General features: G+C 48.0%; 2 protein-coding genes across 3 annotated transcripts in view; one reads left to right on the top strand and one right to left on the bottom strand.

Annotated features, from left to right (window-relative positions):
- Positions 1 to 1,800: 1,800 nt before the first annotated feature.
- Positions 1,801 to 16,725, bottom strand: C15H9orf78 (chromosome 15 C9orf78 homolog). The gene is made up of 10 exons (XM_025359213.1): positions 16,700 to 16,725; positions 9,891 to 10,028; positions 9,455 to 9,514; positions 8,110 to 8,161; positions 7,898 to 7,968; positions 6,387 to 6,464; positions 5,362 to 5,559; positions 3,911 to 4,047; positions 3,705 to 3,803; positions 1,801 to 2,754 (listed from the first exon to the last, which is right to left on the bottom strand). Exons 2-10 carry the CDS (start codon positions 9,971 to 9,973, stop codon positions 2,663 to 2,665), a joined length of 870 nt encoding a protein of 289 aa, XP_025214998.1. The 5' UTR covers positions 9,974 to 10,028; positions 16,700 to 16,725; the 3' UTR covers positions 1,801 to 2,662.
- The window catches only part of USP20 (ubiquitin specific peptidase 20), a 46,810-nt gene continuing 36,199 nt past the window's right edge, over positions 10,169 to 20,779 (top strand). The window contains exon 1 of one of the 2 annotated variants that reach the window (XM_025359211.1): positions 10,169 to 10,251. The gene's annotated coding sequence lies outside the window, so the exon portion shown is untranslated. Of the gene's footprint in view, positions 10,352 to 20,779 lie in introns of both variants that reach the window. The other variant, XM_025359212.1, reaches the window with a different exon arrangement.

Here is a 20,779-nt window from a genome sequence, read left to right as displayed (position 1 = left end):
TTTTCTCTACTGGACTCTTTGGAAGGAGGTCCCCATGCACAGCCCACACATTAAGGAGTTGGGGATTTTGCTCCACCTCCTTGGGGGCAGAGTATCTGCAGAGATTATCTGGAACTCTGCATGGGAGATTTGTTTTTTCTCCCCCATGTATTCAATCATTTATATCAGTATGGACCATTGTTATTTTATCCTTTGTGTTATAATATAGTACTAATTTTTTTTTTTTTTTCCTCAAATTGTTCTCATTTTGGCCACGGGGAATTTAAGTGGTTCTTTGTGCTCCTTTGACCTACACCCAGTGTATACCAGTTTATTTGGGTTTGAGTGCTTCTTTCCTTTCTGCCACTACAGGATGCTCCAGGCTCATCTTGTATATTTCCTGCCCCAGTCCTAGAATTCTATTTCTACGAGGAACCCTGATTCCTTTCATTGTAGAATGGCATTACAAACTGGCTGGGCATGGTGGCTCGTGCCTGTAATCCAGCACTTTGGGAGGCTGAGGCAGGTGGATCACCTGAGGTCAGGAGTTTGGGACCAGCCTGACCAATATGGTGAAACCCCATCTCTACTGAAAATACAAAATAATTAGCTGGGCATGGTGGCGTGTGCCTGTAGTCCCAGTTACACAGGAGGCTGAAACAGGAGAATTCCTTGAACTCAGGAGGTGGAGGTTGCAGTGAGCCGAGATCATGCCACTGCACTCCAGCCTGGGTGACAGAGCGAGATTCCATCTCAAAAAAAAAAAAAAGAAACCAAGGTCTGGGTGCTAGGTGTGCTTCTTGCTGAGATGTCATTTCTTTCAGGCAGTCTCAGCAGAACAAAAAAAATGTGTGTATATACTATTAAACACACACATATCTATAAATATTTATAGGTAAACATCTGTACTTACATTAAGCTAAACATGAGCTCATGCTGACATCTCCAACTCTAATCCATTACATGGATCACTGGAGCCTCCTCCCCTTGCTTATCTGTGAATTCCCACCCCAACAGTGAGAGACCTGGCTCCCTCCATCTGGCGGCTACTTTTAAGCTGGGTAAAAGATTACTCATTTTCCAGCAAAGGGAACTCTGGCAAGTGAGAACTGTTGATCATCCACTTATTTGCCTGTTCATCCCATAAACACGTGTTGCGTTGTTGTGTGCCAGATGTGCTAGGCCTTTAGTATTCATCTTGGGTTACCCCTGTACATTGTTGGGACCTGTTAAATGCTAGTTGAAATATCCTGAAAATATTTTTTAAGGTTCAACTTTTTCATATTGGATTTCAAATAATACTTTTGTGCATAGGGATCATTCACAGTTTTGAGGGCTGCCTATGTGTCAGATTGTGGGCTATGCCCTGGGGTTTCAAATTTAAAAATTAGGCATACATGGTTCCTGCCTTCACTGACCACATTCAAGTGGAGGAGGAAAAAAAAAATCTCCACTTTACAGATGAGAAAACTGAGGCTAAGAGTGAAAAGGATCTGTCCAAGGACACAATTAGTAAGCTGTGAGCTGGGCTCAGATGTGACTCCTGGGCCAAACCACCATAACCACAATACCTGCTGTAACTCCGCCCGTAAGTCAGCCAATCTGCTCTTTCCTCTTCCGGACCCATGTGGGTGCCTCAGGAAAAATGAGGGCACAGGTAAGAAGGTACTTGACAGTTAGCAGGTTGCAGCATGTCTATGACATTTGAAATAAATGAGAAAATCCATCTCAGTAATTCAATTTTACATTTAAGCTACCCAAACCATGGGCTTTGAAAACATTACCTGATGTTGGTATAAGGAAACATAATACAAATATGGCTGGATTCATTTTGAAATTTAATAATTCAATTCTAATAGTAATAAGAAACATAGTTTATGCTTTTTAATGAAAACAAACAAGTAATTTTGTAAAAGTCAGAAAACACCAGTATCCTTCTGATCTCATCCTAGATTTTTCTGTCAGTTGGACCCACTCTAATCAATGGAGGATGCATGTCTGACCCCATCCCAGATATGTGAAAGCAGAAGACAGGATGCATCTATAATGATAAAAGCACAGTCTAAAGGGTGTTATCACACCGTGAACAGTTTCTTCCTGACCCAGAGCAAATATTAAGAGAAAGACAATATATTTACAAACAAGATTTAATAATGCTCACAATAGAGTTCGCCCCCAAATGGAAAATTACACATTGTTTTGTTTCAAAAAGTTACAAATTTAGTGCCTGAAAAATCCAGCAGGTAAGCAGAAGGACCAATAGGGTCTGTTTCTGGAACTGTTTGCTAGCAAATGAGCATGCTCTGTCCAGGAAGCCATTTTTCTTTTCTTTTTTTTGAGACAGTTTTGCTCTTGTTGCCCAGGCTAGAGTGCAATGGTGCAATCTTGGCTCACCGCAACCTCTGCGTCTCGGGTTCAATTGATTCTCCTGCCTCAGCTTCCCGAGTAGCTGGGATTACAGGCATGTGCCACCACGCCTGGCTAACTTTTTTGTGTTTTTAGTAGAGACAGGGTTTCTCCATGTTTGTCAGGCTGGTCTCAAACTCCTGACCTTGGGTGATCCACCCAGCCTCCCGAAGTGCTGGGATTACAGGCCTGAGCCACCATGCCCGGACAGGAAGCCATGTTTCATGGGAGGGATATAGGGAGAGGAAGGCGCTATTTACATCCCACTCTGCACAGCTCAGTACCGCCTATTCATTTTCTTGAACTTCTCATAATGATAGTCATCAGTTGCCTTCTCGTTAGCAGGACGCTTGCGGTTAGGAGGGGACCCTGAGAAGGAAAAGAACAGGAAAGGTGGTTTGCCATGCTGGAACCCACTGCTAGACTTTACTCCAGGTAGGCAAAGACAACTGCCTGTTTCCTTCCCCACAGGAGCCCCAGCGCCTAACCCAGTGAACATAGTAGGGCCTCCGTAGACACTTATTTGTCTTTTTTTTCTTATTTTGAGATGGAGTCTCACCCTGTTGCCCAGGCTAGAGTGTAATGGCATGATCTAAGCTCACTGCAACCTCCAACTCCCGGGTTCAAGCGATTCTCTTGCCTCAGCCTCCTGAGAAGCTGGGATTACAGGCACCTGCCACGATGCCTGGCTAATTTTTGTATTTTTAGTAGAGACGGGGTTTCACCATGTTGGCCAGGCTGGTCTTGAACTCCTGACCTTAGGTGATCTGCCTGCCTTAGCTCCCAAAGTGCTGGGATTATAGGCGTAGGCCACCGAGCCTGGCCAATACCTTTTTCTTTTCTTTAAAAAAAAAAGATGTGGTCTCACTCTGTCACACAGGCTAGAGTGTAGTCGTCCAATCATAGCTCACTGCAGCCTTGAACTCTCAGTCTCAAGCAATCCTTCTGCCCCAGCTTCCCCAGCAGCTGAGACTACAAGTGTGAGGCACTGCACTCAGCTAACCTTATGAGTAGCTTTTATTTGTCCTTACTGAAATTTTCTGACTTCTTGAGTCTCTACTGTGCTTGAGAATATGAGATAGTATGCTTGATACTGAATTCTCAGAGCAATCCTAACAGGTAGGTTCTATTAGGATTCCCATGAGGAAACTGAGGCTTAGAAAGGGGAAGGCACATAGTCATGGCCCAGAGCATGGACTGGAACCCAGATGCCCCAGCTTCAGTGCCAACCTCCATACTGTCCCCCGCTGCACCCTGCCTCCATGGGCCCCCCCAGAGCTGAGCACTCCAGGCAGCCCCGAGGCCTTTGTTGCACTCACGCTCAGGCTCTGGCTTCTCCGTGTCGCCTACTCTCAAGGGCCGGGCCTTGGGCTCTTCTTTGTTTCTCCGGATGGGTGCATTGAGCTCTTCATGATAAACTGGACCCAAAGAGACCAGGGGACACGTTAGACGGAACATGAGGTTCCTAGGGACCTCAGCTCAAATAAGGGAAAGGGGGCAAGACCGCTGTCCCTGAGGGGCTTACATCTGTTGTGCTGCACGTAATTCACGGCCATGTTGGTAGGCACGAAGGAGGTCTCGCTGTCTTTCTTCTTGTTCTGCTGCTCTGCCAGCAGACGGGCCTTGGCATCCTCCGTGGAAATTATATTTTTAATTTTAGCACTATGGAGAGAAAGAAACCACACCACTTAGAAGATGATAGCACCTTACTACTCAGATGTGAGTGGTGAGGCTGGCAGCCCAGCAGGACATAAGAAAATCATGTGTCCTGGGACACAGCTCTCCAGTTTACCAAGCACACTTGTAGTCACATTCTCACGGAACTCTCACGGCCGTCAGAGAACCACAGTTACTCTGCTCTTCTGATCAAGAGCAAATTGAGCTTCAGAGAAGTAAAATGCTTAAGGCTCAAAGTTTGTAAGGCCGGAAAAGAGCCTAGAAGCTTCCCAACTTTCTACTGTACCAAAAGATTATTCTGACAATTGCACTTCTTCCATGACAATTCCCTTTTAAAGTGGATATTTTGTTTTAAGAAGGATCATAGGGAGAAGGGGTGGGTGAGCCTTTAACATGGCCCCTGCTAGAAGAAAACAGAATAAAGGGCCTGATACAGCTGTCAACAGAGCCTAAAGAACCACTTTTGCTTTCAGCAGCCAGGGGCCCTTACTACTCTGGCCAAGCCTTCAGCAAAACTTCTAGCAACAACCTGCCAGAGACAATCTCGTTTGTATTTGTAGGATTCTAAGAACACAGATAAGAACATGGGGTCTCACTACACTGCCCAGGCTGGTCTCGAACTCCTGGGCTCAAGTGATCCTTCCACCTTTGCCTCCCAGAGAGCTAGGATAACAGGCACAAATCACCATGTCTAGCCTTTTTTTTTTTAGAAAAAAAAAGACAGGGTCTTACTCTGTCACCCAGGCTGGTGTGCAGTGGTGCAATCATGGCTCACTGTAGCCTCAACTCTGAGCTCAAGTGAGAGCCCAGCTAGTTTTTTAAATTTTTTGTAGAGACAGGAGTCTATGTTTCTCAGGCTGGTCTCCTGGCCTCACGTGATCCTCCTGCCTTGGCCTCCCAAGTACTGGGATTATTGGCGTAAGCCACCACACCTGTCTCTCATAAATTTTTTTTTCTTTTGAAATAGAGTCTCATTCTGTCACCAGACTGGAGTGCAGTGGCATGATCTTGGCTCACCGCAACCTCCACCTCCCGGGTTCAAGCCATTTCCTGCCTCAGCCTCCCAAGTAGCTGGGATTACAGGTGCCTGCCACCATGCCCGGCTAATTTTTGTATTTTTAGTAGAGACAGGGTTCCGCCATCTTGGCCAGGCTGGTCTTGAACTCCTGACCTTGTGATCCACCCACCTCAGCCTCCCAAAGTGCTGGGATTACAGACATGAGCCACCGTGCCTGGCCTGTCCCCCATAACTTTTAACTGGAAAGCACTGTGTCTTCTGCCTATGGGTCTCAAACATACTCGATGCCCAGGTCCACCTCAGGAATGCCACTCAGCATCTGGTTGGAAAGCATTTCCTCGGTCTTCTTTGCTGAGGAAACACGGATGTTTTCGGGAAGTTCATAAAGACAATCCTCTGCATTCTTTGGCTTAACTTTCTGTTCCTCATGTTCCACGATCCCTTTCCTCTTCTTTAGCTCTGTCTCAATGTACTTCATCCTGAAGTGAGAAACACACAGGCCTCAGGGAGGGGCAGGAAACACACCAGGTATCCTCTAAATTAGCGGTCCCCAACGCTGGCCCACAGACCAGTGACGGTCCATGGAGAAACAAGAAAAATACAAAATAACTTGAGTTTTTTCATCAAGTTAGAAATTTTCCACTTAAAGCAGCACCAACCTATGAGGTTATGTCCCACTAATCTATTGGTGTTACGATGTACAGGTTCTTTGAAGACAGAAAGATGATAGTTTGCCAATAGCTTTGCTGGCTAAATAAAAAGTGGGCAAGTCCATGTTTTATCCCTGCAATGTTTTGGGGAAATATTACTAGTCATGAAACCACCTTTGAAAAGAAGTTTTATTTTTTGTTTTTGGAGACAGAGTTTCACTCTTGTTGCCCAGGCTGGAGTGCAATGGCAAGATCTCGGCTTACTACAACCTCCACCTCCCGGGTTCAAGCAATTCTCTTGCCTCAGCCTCCTGAGTAGCTGGGATTACAGGTGCCCACCACCAAACCCGGCTAATTTTGTATTTTCATTAGGGACAGGGTTTCTCCATGTTGGTCAGTCTGGTCTCGAACTCCCCACCTCAGGTGATCCGCCTGCCTCGGCCTCCCAAAGTGCTGGGATTATAGGCGAGAGCCACCGTGCCCAGCCTGAAAAGACCTTTTAAGAGGTTTTCAAAGTTCTTAAGCTGGGAGGTAGAAAGAGAGGGGCCAACTTTGACATCTAGAAAATTCTAGAAACGTCATCTATTGACTAAATATCTTGGACTCTGACTGGGGTCCAGCCCCAATTGCTCACAGCCAAATAGACTGACACTTACATATCTGCATCCTCATCCCGTCTGTTGGTTTCTGCAGAAAACGATGTCCCCAGGTGCAGGTCCTCCTCTTCACTGATCCTGAAGGGAGAGAACAATGAGGCAGAGCTTTCAAGTCACAACTCAGTGAGGCTGAGTTTTATGTTCTAAGAAGAAAACAAAGACACAAGCATTTATAATATACTATTTACAGTTGGCAAAAAAAAAAAATGCTATAGTATAATATGTAAATGAAAGAAACTCCAGAAATATATGCAAGCAAACTGTTGGCTGCTAGTGATACCTCCAAGGATTGAGTGGATACACTTATCCTTAGGTATCCATGGGCGATTGGTTCTAGTGCCCCTCAAGGATACCGAAATCTGCAGATAGTGAAGTCCCTTATATAAAATAGTGTAATATCTGCATCTAATCTACATACTACCAAGTCCCTTACATAAAATAGTGTAATATCTGCATCTAATCTAGGCACATACTACCATCTGCTTTAAATCATCTCTAGATTACTTTTAATACCTAATTCAATATAAATGCTATATAGTTGTTACAAAAGTACACAGTGTACTTTTATTTTTTAAACTTTTGAATTATTTGAATGTTTTATTTATTGACACGGAGTCTCACTCTGTCGCCCAGGCTGGAGTACAGTGGCGTGATGTCAGCTCACTGCAACCTCTGCCTCCCGAGTTCAAGCAATTCTCCTGCCTCAGCCTCCTGAGTAGCTGGGATTACGGGCGCCCACCACAACGCCAGGCTAACTTTTGTATTTTTAAAAGAGATAGTGTTTCACCATATCGGTCAGGCTGGTCTCGAACTCCTGACCTCAGGTAATCTGCCTGCCTCAGCCTCCCGAAGTGCTGGCATTACAGGCATGAATCACCACAGCTGGCCGGAATGTATTATTTTTGTTAATTGTTTTTATATGAAACTTTCCCCATGGGTTCACTTATTTTATTTTTTTGAGACAGGGTCTTTCTCTGTCACCCAGGCTGGAGTGCAGTGGTGTGATCACAGCTCACTCTAGCCTCAACCTCCCTGACTCAAGCAATTCTCCCACTTTAATTTCCTGAGTAACTGGGACTATGGGCACATGCCACCACACCCAGAGATATATATACACACACATATATACATGTACACATGTACATGTGTGTACATATATATGTACATGTATTTCTTTTTTTGTAGAGACAGGGGTCTCACTATGTTGCCCAGGCTGGTCTTAAACTCCTGGACTCAAGCTAGCCTCAGCCTCCCAAAGTGTTGGGATTATAGGCATCAGTCATCATGCCTACAACACACTTTTACAAAAGGAGTCTACCAGCTTGGCTCTAAGTTAACTTTTAAAGACTTTCTGCTTTCTTTGTTTTTAAATAACATACCCTTTGCAAAGCACAAAACCTGCTTCAAGATGTCCCACTAATGCTGCTGCTACAGGCCTCAGCTCTCTGAGGGAACCTAGACCCAGGCAGCAGCTAAAGGTGAATTTGCATATAAGCCTGTCCTGCACTTACTTATCTTTGCCCCTTTCCTTCAGTTTCTTCATATCCACCATACCACCTGTCTTCATCTGAAAGGGATCATCCTGTGGAAAGCAAACACAGTTAAGAGGAAGCATCTAAATAAATGGTAGTGGAATTTGTTTTTTGTAAAGCACTCACTCACTCACGGAAGAGCACTGCAGGGAGGGTTGCCATTGCTACCCAGGTAAGACCCCATAACTTACCACTAGAGTTGTCTCCTCTTGTACCTTCTCTCCCACCAGCAGGGCCACAGCACTGAGCAAAACCAAAACCAGGAGAGGGAGAGAGAGAAATGGCATAATTCAGAGATGAGAAGGAATCCTCTCAGGTATGTGGATTGCAACATTAGTGCAAGGGTGGGATTTGAGGGGCGGGCAGGCAAGCCGGCTGGAAAAGCCTATAAGCATAAAACAGGGCTCAACAAGCACCGTACATGCTGGAAGAAGGGTGGGCTGGTGGTGAAGTGGTACGCTTTCCCACTCTCCTGTAAAGCCATTTGGCATTCTCTTGGCCCGGAAATCTCATTTCTAAGATACTCTCATCATGGAAAGTGCAGCTAAATTTTTTTTTTTTTTTTTTTTAAATTGAGACAGAGTCTCGCTGTGTTGCCCAGGCTGGAGTGCAGTGGCGCGATCTCTGCTCACTTCGCAAGCTCCGCCGCCCGGGTTGACGCCATTCTCCTGCCTCAGCCTCCCGAGCAGCTGGGACTACAGGCGCCCGCCACCACGCCCCGCTAATTTTTTGTATTTTTAGTAGAGGCGGGGTTTCACCGTGTTAGCCAGGATGGTCTCAATCTCCTGACCTCGTGATCCGCCCGCCTCAGCCTCCCAAAGTGCTGGGATTACAGGTGTGAGCCACCGCGCCAAGATAAATTTAAAAGAATATCCACTGCAACCTTATTTGATAGTAAAAATTTACAAAATCACCTACATGTCCCAAAATAGGGGATTTGTTAACAAATTACGATACACACATCTGGTGGAATATTACGCAGCCATTAAGAAGGTTTTCTGAAAAATACTCCACAATATGGGTGAATGCCCACAATGTCATAATGAGTTGAAAAGAACAGGGAATAAAAGTATATAGAAAGTGGTTCACAATCTGAGAAAGAGAGAGAGAGAAAAATAACAGATTGGAAAGAGTATTAAATATTAATACCAGGGCATTCTCGGGTGGCTTTGCAAGGAAAAAAAAATGTTAACACTGGTCACTTCCGGAATGGAGAATTATGGGTGCTTTTTATTGCCTTGACTATACTTTTCTAAATTATACAAACTCTTAACGATCGATATGCATTTCACAATTAACTGGTTTTAAGAAAAAACGCGAGTTAGTGACCTGTTTCTGTATCTCTGGAGCACACCCCAAGACGGCACAGCTGAGGGCATGTCCTGGTTAAACATTTGCAAAGAACGCTGTTCTCCAATTTGGGCAGTGGAAAGTGTATAGTATCTCAAGAGAAAAGTCTGTGGAGATATTTGTGACAGCGACCCGGACGCGGATGTGTCTGTTGTCCCCGCCTCCTCCTCCCGCCGTGGTACCCACCTCACCCCGTTGGGCCTCTTCCTTAAGTTCTGTACCTCTCTGGTCTCTTCCAGTTTTAATCTTTAAAAAAAAGAAGAAAAAGAAGGGGCAATGCATACGCTGAGTGACTCCCCGCGGAATCCAAAGCTAACAGAGCCAACAAGGCACATTCGAGGGCAACCCAGCCCCGCTGCTGAGCCACCAGCACAGTGGTCCAGAGGACGACCTTGTGCCTAGACCCACCGGGAGTCAGAGCCACTGCGCATCCCGGAGGCATCTCTCCCAATTGTGCGGGCTTGGGACCGCCGCCTCACCACTTGAGCCTCAATTTCTGCGTCCGCAGAAGGAACCACCATCCGGGCTCAGCTAACAATCTCAACGAAGCGCCCAGCCGGTGGTGAGTCCCCCAAGCAAGTCTCTCTCTACCAGGCCCATGGGAGCCCCGCCCCAAACGCACCGAACCTCCTCTGAGTCCTGCTCATCTTCCTCTGACTCCGAGTCGCCCCGGCGGCGGCGGAAAATCTTCCGGACGACCGGCATGTTGACAGTCGCCCAACTGTCCAGCCGCCGCGCCTCTGCGCAGCGGCCTAGGCTGCTTCCGGCGCGCCGCAGAGCGGTCAGAGCGCCTGACCCGTCTGGCCCCGCCCCCGGCACGCACAGCACGCGTGGCCACGGCCCCGCCCCTGGCGTCAGCCTCTTCCGATTGGACGGCGGAGGGAAGGAGGTGGGGCGTCGCCAGACCACCCCACAACCCTGCGCGGCGCAGCGGAGGGGGCGCGCTTGACTGACAGGCGGCGGTGGCGCGGTTGCGAGCGCAGGTGAGTTCCGGGCCGCCACCGGCCGCATCTGTGGGCCGGGCCTCTCAGAGCATTGGCGACCCCAGCCCGGCTCCGGGCTGACAGGGCCTGGCCTCGCCAGGTACGCCAGACGCTGCGGCCAGGTGAGCGGAGCCCGGGACCCCCGCCCGCCGCCGCCCCTCTCCCCTCCTCCGGTCGGCGCCCAGGGGGTCCTCTGGGCCCCAGCACCCCACTCGGAGCCCACTGGAGGCTCGTGGCTTTTCCAGAACTGGGGCCGCCCCCCTCTTATTTCTGCCGGGGCCTGACCTAGCGTTGAAAGCATCCGCGTGGCGTCTCGCGTCTCGGGCGCTGACTTTTCTTTCCTCGGGCTCTGAGCCCTGACGTGCGTTTTTTTCTTTAGGAACAAAAGATGACCACTTCCCTGCGGTGCTGAATTAGAGTCCCAGCGCCGACCGCCTCACGAATAATGGCCCCCAGCTTCTCCGCGAGGAGAGGCGCGTCTGATGTTTTGAAGCCACGCAGGAGGGTTTGAGCCAGGGGGCTCCTCCTCGGTGCTGGCTGGCCGTCCCCCTGGACTTTCACGGGCCTGGTTGTCCTCCTTTGGTCAGGAGGTCTGTCGCTCTACCCTCTGCCCCTTCCCCGCCGAAGATACTGTGAGGATAAAGTTTATTTGAAAAACGGGTATCAGCAAACGCTTAGGAAATACCTAAATGCATAAATAATGGCGTCTAGGGCTTTTAAGAACCCCGTAAGTAACAATAGTTTTCCTTTTCTCAGCGTCATCCCTTACTTTGAGAACTACCTCTTACTAAGCAGTTACCATGTGGCAGGCCCTGGGCAAAGCATAATCTTATTGAATTCTCCCAGCAATCCTTTGAGGTAGATTGGTTTTCGTTTTACAAATGAGAATGTGGAGTCTCCGAGGGGCAGTGCGCACCTCAAGTTACACAGCTAGGAGGTGGAACAGGAATTGGTTGCAGGTCAGTCTCTGCAGCACGGTTTGCACAGGGCCTGGCACAGTACGAGTGCAGTAGATGTTTGCTGCTGCAGCTGCTGTTACATCTCATTGGCTGGGGGGAAGGGCTGATGGGGACTGTTTGGGGTTCCCTCTTCGGGAAGACCATTCCAAAGCAGGGCAGCGTTTCCGGAATGCCTTACGTTTTCTCTGGAACAGTCTCCGCTGAGATTGTTCTTCTCTTCCTTGGGCTGGAAAAAAAATAGTAGACTCAGGACTTCTTGCACCAGCCTTTTATCTTTGGTCAAAATCCACATATTAAAGTCTCAAAGTCTTGCCCTCTGCAAGAGACTGGGTTCAGCCAAACCCAGATGCACCTGCACTCACTGGATGGGGAGTCCCTGTCAGATGATGGAGAGGCTCCTTGGGAATTGCTGCAGGAGTCCGGGGGTCAACGTCTGCAGCTCTCATGCTCTCAGAGGTGGCTCTGAATCTGCCCATCAAGCAGTCCATCCGCCAGGGGGGATGCTGGACACTACTAAGGAAAGGGCAAGAAGGCCAGGGGCATTTCTGGACCCTCCTCCTCAACTGAAGTCCCAGGGTACAGATGAGCTGCCCCCACCCTTGCTCCGTGAGGCCAGAGGACCCAGTGATACCCACCACCTGTGCTGTGGCAGATCTAATTGAGTGCTGTTTAGCAAAAGGAATGCTGAAAAAGTGGCAGCTATGAATCTGGCAGTAAGTGGCTTTGCAAAGAGACTGCAGCCCAAGTCTTGCTGGGCCCTTTTAAGGGTAGGATGAGACTGCCTCTCAAAAGGACCCTCCCGGAGATACAGATTCTATGCAGTTCAAAGATGAGTCCAAGGTCTTAGTCTTGCTTGGGAGTTCAGTTGTTTAAGAAAATGTACGGATTCATCCTAGGTTTCGGTTGGTTTCCTAGCTCCTTTCTGGAGCCAGATGAAATGTTGGCTTGTTTCAGGGTTCAGGGAGCATTCATATCCAGGTGGATTTGGGATCCAGCAATGTGATCCAGTTCACAGCCCAGCTATAGTCAGTATCCAATAAATGTATTTATTGGAGCAATGTGTTCAACAGATACTAAGCATTTACTATATGAAGCAGGCACTGTTCTAAGTGCATGAAATAAGTCAGTGAGCAAAAGAGACAAAAGATCCCTGATTAGTTGAGTGTATGTTCTGATAGTAACGTATGTAAAGTGTGTTAGAAGATGGTAAGTGCTGTGGAAAAGAAAAAAATAGAGCAAGGTAAGGGAAATCACCTCCGGGAGGGTGGCAGGGTTGAGTTGCAAATTAAAATTAGCACATTCTGGTTTGAATTTGGTTGGGAACATGAGAGATAAAGCAGTGGATTGAATGATAGGCCTTGGGTTCCAGTTGCTGCCCGGTGGTTTGAGGGTCTGTAAGCTTGATCTTTATTTTACAAAGGCTTTTATTTAGAGGGTACACCCTGAACTCAAGTCCTGATTGTGGAGTATTTAATAGTGATGAAAGAGCCAGGCTTTTCTTAGCTTTTCACCTTAGCAAGACAAACAGATATCCAACTGGTTCTCATTAGCGTGAAGGAGGAAACTTGGAGAAACCATGCAAGTGAACAACAATTTTTTTTTTTTTTTGAGATGGAGTCTCGCTCGGTCACCCAGGCTGGTGTGCAGTGGTGCAATCTTGGGTCACTCCAACCTCCGCCTCCCAGGTTCAAGTGTTTCTCCTGCCTCAGCCTCCTGAGTAGCTGGGATTACAGGTCCCCACCACCACACCTGGCTAATTTTTGTATTTTCAGTAGAGACGGGGTTTCGCCATATTGGCCAGGCTGGTCTCGAATTCCTGACCTTGAGTGATCCGCCCACTTCTGCCTCCCAAAGTGCTGGAATTACAGGTATGAGCCACTGTGCGCGGCCAACAACAAATATTTAAAGACAGGAAAGTGGCAGTGCTCTTTGGCTTCAGTGAGCAGTCAGGGCTCAATAAATAGAAATTTCAGGAGAGCCAATTTCCATTGTTATAAAGACTTAGGTTTGAAGCAACTAGAGCTGCCCTGTGGCAAAAGGATGATTTTATCATCAATGACTGCTCAAACTGGGTTTGGAGAACAACCCAAGAGGGCTTTTACAGAGCAGAGTTCTGCCTTAAGGGGAAGATGCATGGTTTCTAAACCCCCCTAAACTCTGAGATTCCATGAGGGAAGCCAGCTGCCTGAAAAGAGAGGATCTGATTTCAGGCCCCAGAAGTCATGATTTTCCTAGTTCTTAGTTTCTGCATCTTTAATACGAGTTTTTTCTAAGGTTTCCAGTCTGAGCTTCAAGACTGAGTTTCAGCTCATGCTTACTCACCACCGAGTGTGAGGCTTTTAATGACCTGGGCCAGTGACTGGCTCCAGCCTAGGGTAGCCCCAAGCTTATGCCTTCTCCAATTAAGGGACTCTTCCAGACAGAGCTCAGAGCAAAGGGCGGTAGCAGGCTTTGGGCTGCAGGGAGATACTGTCATATCCTAGACTGAAGGAAGTTAAGCTGAGCAGAAAAATGCTCTGAAGAATGACTCAGAAGAGGCTCTTGTGAGGAAGCTTCCTTGGAGTGTGCGTGTTTGGATTTGGGGAGGTGAAGGTCGTCCCCATGCCAGGCTGGCCGGGGCTGTTTGTGACATCATGGAGCTGAGCGTTCAGAGCACGGGCCTCAGGGCAGGTAGTCGTGGGTTTGAATTATGGCTCTGCAGCTCAGTAGCTGTGTGACCTCAGCCAGTTATTCCACCTCTCTGAGCCTCGGTGTCTCCATCGTTAGTGATGGAGATGGATTTAGTTTGGAACCTTGCCACCTCCCAGGGTGGTTGTGAGGGCCCAGTGAGGTCATATGTGAGAACACCAGACTAAGATGTTAGTGTCAGTTCCAGTATTCAGGGCCGTGGGGCAGTGGGCAGGGCAATGAGGAAACACAGAGGTGTGTGGGCAGCAGAGATCGTGGAGGTGCGGAGGCATGAGGAGGCCTGAGGGCTCTGCTTCCAGAGTCAGGATGGTGGCCTCCGAGTGAGGACTGGGTTAAGGGAAGGGGTGGGTGTGTCTGGGACTTAGGGAGAATGCTGTTGTGTGGAGGTGGAGTGAAGACAGCAGGAAGGAGAGAAAGGCTGTGTGCTGTGAGGGCCAGAGGGGAATGTGGAGGGGGTGGGCACACACCCTGTGCAGGGCTGGGGGTGTGAGATGACTAATGTGGTTGGGGTCAACGTGGGCAGGACTGTGGGCATCGTTGTGTGGGTGGAAGGACCAGAAGTGTCACCCTCCCCATCCTGAGGGACTGGTTCCTTGCTGGGAGGAGGAGGATGTAGCCAGGACCTCTGGGAAACCATGAGTAACAGGCACCAGAGGCAGCCAGGTCCAGATGTGCTGCCTGCCTGGGCCCACAGGCTGTGCTGGCTGGTCCCTCCCCTGCCCCTCTTCAGGCCTTGCCCCTCCACTTTGCGCCTGTGGGTGGAGTGGCACTTTCCCCCTCCCTGGAGGCTCAGGGAAGGAAAGCTGCCTTTATAAGCCTGAAGCATCTTGTAGGTCTCCTGGGGCCAGCAATGGTGGGCTCTTTGCCAAAAGTCTCAGGCCTTCCTCCTCCCATCCTGTGCTCTCCTGCCGCAAGAGAGGAGGCTCTGGTGGGCCGAGAGGGCCGGGCACACCCTGCACCTTGCTGACTTGTCGCACAGTAGGTCCTACTCTGCGCGGCTGCACCTCGGAGCACGTTCTTTCAGCTGCACAGGTGTCTTTCCCTTTCAGCCTTTATGAAACGCCTGCTGTGCACACTCCATATATTTGCACAGAGGCACAGGTGGGACGGGAAGAGCGGGGAAAGCAGACACAACCTGCTGGCTTCCTGCTGTGTTGCTTCCTGTCTGGGACTTTCCATTCTTCCTCTGTGAGTTGAAAAACAGCCGCCCTTGCCCGAGAGCGTGGGTGAGCGAAGCCCTGGGTACTAGGTCTGGAGGCTCAGTGGGTGCTGGGTCCTGGATCCTGCGATGGGGCTGCCTGTTCCAGAAAGCCCCCTCCCTGCTCCCACCTCAGAGGCGAGAAAGGGAATCTATTTTTTTAAAAAGTCAAACTTTCAAAGTTACAAGAAGAATACAGTGAACTCCCCCTTACCCCTCACCTAGATTCACCAATTGTAACATTTGCCTTATTTACTCTAGCTCTAATCTCTATACTTATTATCATAATTATTGCTGATTCAGGTAGGAGTAAGCTGCAGCCATCACAGTCCTTTTCCCTTAAATATTCCAGCAGGAATTAACTAAGAATAAGAACATTATCATACATAACCAGAGAGTGAGTTCCACCTTTAGAAACTTTCTTCTTTTTTTTTTTTTTGAGACAGAGTCTTGCTCTTGTCACCCAGGCTGGAGTGCAGCGGCGCGATCTCGGCTCACTGCAACCTCTGCCTCCCGGGTTCAAGTGAGTCTTCTGCCTCAGCCTCCTGAGTAGCTGGGACTACAGGCGCCCATGACCATGCCCAGTTAATTTTTGTATTTTTAGTAGAGACGGGGTTTCACCATGTTGGCCAGGTTTGTCTCGAACTGCTGATCTCAGATGATCCGCCAGCCTCAGCCTCCCAAAGTGCTGGGATTACAGGCGTGAGCCATCACTCCTGGCCTAGAAACGTTCACATTGATGGAATCATGTATTTGTTTCCCAGACTTGCCAAAACAAAGTACCACAGACTGGGTAGCTTAAACAACAGAGATTTATTTTCTCACAGTTCTAGAGGCTGGAAGTCTCCGATCAAGGTGACTAAAGGTTTGGTTCTTCTGAAGGCCCTTTCCTTGGCCTGCAGATGGCCATCTTCTCGCTGTGTCCTGGCTTGGTGTTTCCTCTGTGTGAGTCCAGATTTTCTCATCTCATAAAGATACCAGTAAGATTAGATTAGGGCCTGCACTAAAGATCTTATTTTAACTTAATTACCTCTTTAGAGACATTCTCTTCAAATATGATTACATTCTGAGGTCCTGGTGGTTAGAACTTCAGCATATGAATGGGGGAGAGAGACCAATTCAGGCCATAACAAATACTATGATCTGATAGGCAGTCCACACTCAGGTATGCTGGTTGTCCTGGATATGTTCTTTGTGGCATCCTCCAACCTTGAACCACGATCCAGCTTTGTCATGTCTCCTCAGTGTCTTGCCTGGAACAGTTTCTCAGCCTTGGTGGAGCAAAGGAATCTTCAACTTGCAGGGAAGCAAAGGTGCTCAGCAGGAATGAGGGTTCAGAAGCACAGGCTGCCCCAGGACAGGGAAGCTGTTGAAGGGTTTACTCTAGTCCATGAAGTTGCCTTTCCTGGCTTATTCTTTGATGTTAAAAGCACCAGGAGGTGAACTTAGATCTCAAGAAGCGCACCAAGAATCCGTGCATGAGTGCCCTGTCGTGTGTCTGACTCCGTCACCGTGGTGCCTGTTTGTTGCTGGGCTGGTTGGCCTGCAGAGCCCTGAGTGGTCTCATGGAGGGTGCCCTTCTGAGTGACCTTAAGCATGTGACTTCTATTCCTACCAATTTCAGTGTCCTAATTATAAAACAGCCAGTGACACAAATTATAGTAGTAAACATTTTTTGAGCATTCTTGTCATGCAAATCAGTAGAAAATCTGAGCCACCCAGAAAGTCCATGAGGCCCTGCCCTCGGTCATTCAACTTAGTGTTTACTGTGTATTGGCTCACTTCATCTTCTCAGTAACCCTAGGTGCTGCCATTGTCCCCATTTTATGAATGTGGAGACTGAACGATTTATCTAAAGTCACAGACTTGCAAGGGGCGGAGTGAGGTATGAACCCAGGGCTACTTGTCCCTGTAATTTCCTTCCGTAGTGACTGTCACCTCCCGGGATAATGTATGTGCCGCAGCTGACCCTCGGTGAGTGTAGGAAAAGGAGGTGCTGGTGGTGATTATCACCCCCCTAGTGTCTGCTTGCAAGTACGCTGAGGTTGAAGTATGGGACTCTGTGCCCTACAAGAACAGGGCCTATGCCTGGCTGTTTCCCAGCACCCCAAGTCACTGTTCCTAAGGAGGTACATGGTCAGTATTGGTTGGGTACCAAAGAAAAGCAAAATGACAACTTTCAGACAGCTGAGATGTGTACCCTCTTGTCGACCCCCATACTTCAGATAATTTAGGTCCTGTGTGTAGAATTTTTTTCTTTTTCTTTTTCTTTTACTTTTTTGAGACGGAGTCTTGCTCTGTCACCCAGGCTGGAGTGCAATGGCGTGATCTCAGCTCACTGCAACCTCCACCTGCTGGGTTCAAGCGATTCTCCTGCCTCAGCCTCCTAAGTAGCTGGGATTACAGGCATGTGCCACCACGCCTCGCTAATTTTTTGTATTTTTAGTAGAGATGGGGTTTCCCCATGTTGGTCAGTGTGGTCTCGAACTCCTGACCTTGTGATCCACCCTCCTCGGCCTCCCAAAGTGCTGGGATTACAGGTATAAGCCACCGCACCTGACCCTGTGTGTGGAATATTAAGCACCCAGTGTTTTCTGTACTACCGCCGTTTTTCCTTAATAGAAATAGTTTTTCACCATTAATTTATAAAACGTTAGTAAACCTTAAACTTTCTATGTTTCATATACTGCTGATAGGCAGATAAATGTATATACTTTTTCTAAAGGGAAGCTTATCAGTATCGATGTAGAGCCTTCAAAGCACAGATTTTGACCAATAGATTTTTTTTTTTTTTCCTGGTCAAAGATGTAGGCCGGGCATGGTGGTGTACACCTGTACTCCCAGCACTTTGGGAGGTCACGGTGGACTGATCGCTTGAGGTCAGGAGTTTGAGACTACCCTGGCCAACGTGGTGAAACCTCATCTTTACTAAAAATACAAAAATTACCTGGGTATGATGGCGGGTGCTTGTAATCCCAGCTACTCAAGAGGCTGAGGCAAGAGAAACACTTGAACCCAGGAAGTGGAGGTTGCAGTGAGCGGAGATCACGCCACTGCACTCCAGCCTAGGCGGCAGACTAAGACTCCGTCTCAACAGCGATAACAACAAAAAAACAGGCTGGGCGCAGTGACTCATACCTGTAATCCCAGCACTTGAGAAGCTGAGGCAGGCGGATCACCTGAGGTCAGGAGTTTGAGACCAGCCTGGCCAACATGGTAAAACCTCATCTCTACTAAAAGTACAAAAAGATTAGCAGGTTGTGGTGGTGCATGCTCGTATTCTCAACTACTCAGGAGGCTGAGGCAGGAGAATTGCTTGAACCCGGGAGGTGGAGGTTGCAATAAGCCGAGATTGCACCACTGCACTCCAGCCTGGGCAACAAGAGTGAAAACTCCATCTCAAAAAAACAAAAAGATTTAGTCAAAGATTCACATTCCTGGTGGCTCACGCCTGTAATCCCAGTACTTTGAGAGGCCAAGGCAGTCAGATTGCTTGAACCCAGGAGTTCCAGACCAATCTGGGCATCATGGCGAAACCCTGTCTCTATAAAAGAAAAATTAAAAATGAGCCAGGCGTGGCAGTGCACGCCTGTAGTCCCAGCTACTCGGGAGGCTGAGATGAGAGGGTGGCTTGAATTTGGAGATTGAGCTCAGTCGAGATTGCACCTCTGCACTCCAGCCTGGGTGACAGAGCGAGCCTCTGTGTCCAAAAAAAAAAAAAAATTATATGTTTGTACATGTAAGAAAGACTTACCAAAACCAAAAAGGTAACCATATTTTTTTCCTGTACAGCAGGATTACAGGTGATTTTTATTTCATTTTATGTCTGTGTCTGTTTCCAGTGTCTATAGAGTCATATATCAAATTTATTAAAGCCAGACAAAAATGCCTTTAAAATTTTCAGGACAAGTAGGAGAAGACGAAAAATTTGAATACAACATGGAGGTAAATGAGGCAAAAATGAATATTGAGGCCGGGCGCGGTGGCTCAAGCCTGTAATCCCAGCACTTTGGGAGGCCGAGACGGGCGGATCACGAGGTCAGGAGATCGAGACCATCCTGGCTAACACGGTGAAACCCCGTCTCTACTAAAAAATACAAAAAACTAGCCGGGCGAGGTGGCGGCGCCTGTGGTCCCAGCTACTCGGGAGGCTGAGGCAGGAGAATGGCGTGAACCCGGGAGGCGGAGCTTGCAGTGAGCTGAGATCCGGCCACCGCACTCCAGCCTGGGCGACAGAGCCAGACTCAGTCTCAAAAAAAAAAAAAAAAAAAAAAAAAAAAAATGAATATTGAGAGGGCCAGTTGTGGTGGCTCATGTGTGTAATCCAGCACTTTGGGAGGCGGAGGTAGGCAGATCGCTTGAGCCCAGGAGTTCAAGACCAGCCTGGGCAACACGGCAAAACCCTGTCTCTACCAAAAATACAACAATTAGCCAGTCTCATAACCTGGTCTCTAAATAAATAGATAAAAATACAAAAAACACGTGTTGAGGGCACATCTTGGTCTGAGTGAGTCACCTGGAGAGGTGTGCTTGGGAGCCATCCAGGTAGCAGCTTTGGGGCCTTCTGGGATCACTCAGATGCTCCCACCCCTTCTCTGAAAACCATGGAGGCTCAGGGCAGTGCCTGGCACGGGGGCCTGGAGAGTTCCAGGGGACAGGGGCTCTGTCCCCTGTGGTGCTCTCAGGGGTTTGGGGAAGAGCAACATACCTAGGAAGCCAGATACTCTTCTTATATTCTTATTTTGGAAACTTGAAAATCCATTAAAAGTAACCAATTTAGGTATTCTTTTTTGTTTGTTTTTGTTCTTAGGATCAGAGGTTTAACAGGCAAAAGAAAGAGAAAGAAAGGAAAACAGCTCTCTCTAGTGAGAGAGAGGGGCCTTTTGAGAGGAAAAGCATTTTTTGTTGTTTTTTGATTTTGATTTTGTTTTAGAGACGGGGTCTTGCTCTGTTGCCCAGGCTGTAGTGAGTGGCACGATCCTAGTTCACTGCAGCCTTGAGCTTAAGGGATCCTCCCTCCTCAGCTTCCCAGAAGCACTGGGATTACAGGTGTGAGCCACTGTGACTGACCCTATTAGATTATTAGATTACAATGATTGTAACAGAGTCATTCAGGAAGCAAGTATAGGAAGGAAAAAAAAAAAGGCAACACAAGTTCATTGTAGAAAATGCAGAAAAGCAAAAAGGAAATATAAATCACTTGACTTTATCCTCCAGAAATGATAGTAGCATCCTTTCTCTAGGCCCAAAACACATTGTTTCACCAAAATAAGAGTTTAATAATAGTTGTTTTTTTTTTTTTTTTTTTTTGAGATGGATCTGTCGCCCAGGCTGGAGGGCAGTGGCACGATCTCTGCTCACTGCAAGCTCTGCCTCCTGGGTTCACGCCATTCTCCTGCCTCAGCCTCCTGAGTAGCTGGGACTACAGGCGCCTGCACCACGCCCAGTTAATTTTTTTGTATTTTTTTTTTTAGTAGAGACGGGGTTTCACTGTGTTAGCCAGGATGATCGTGATCTCCTGACCTCGTGATCCACCGGCCCTGGCTTCCCAAAGTGCTGGGATGACAGGCGTGAGCCACTGTGCCTGGCCAATTTTTTTTTTTTTCCTGAGACAGGGTCTTGTTCTGTTGTCCAGGCTAGAATGCAGTGGTGCCATCATAGCTCACTGCAGCCTCATACTTCT

The sequence above is a fragment of the Theropithecus gelada genome, chromosome 15 (assembly GCF_003255815.1).
Source record: "Theropithecus gelada isolate Dixy chromosome 15, Tgel_1.0, whole genome shotgun sequence".
In the NCBI taxonomy this organism is placed as follows: Eukaryota; Metazoa; Chordata; class Mammalia; order Primates; family Cercopithecidae; genus Theropithecus; species Theropithecus gelada.
Note: the sequence above shows the minus strand (reverse complement) of the source record. Positions and strands in the feature narration are given on the sequence as shown.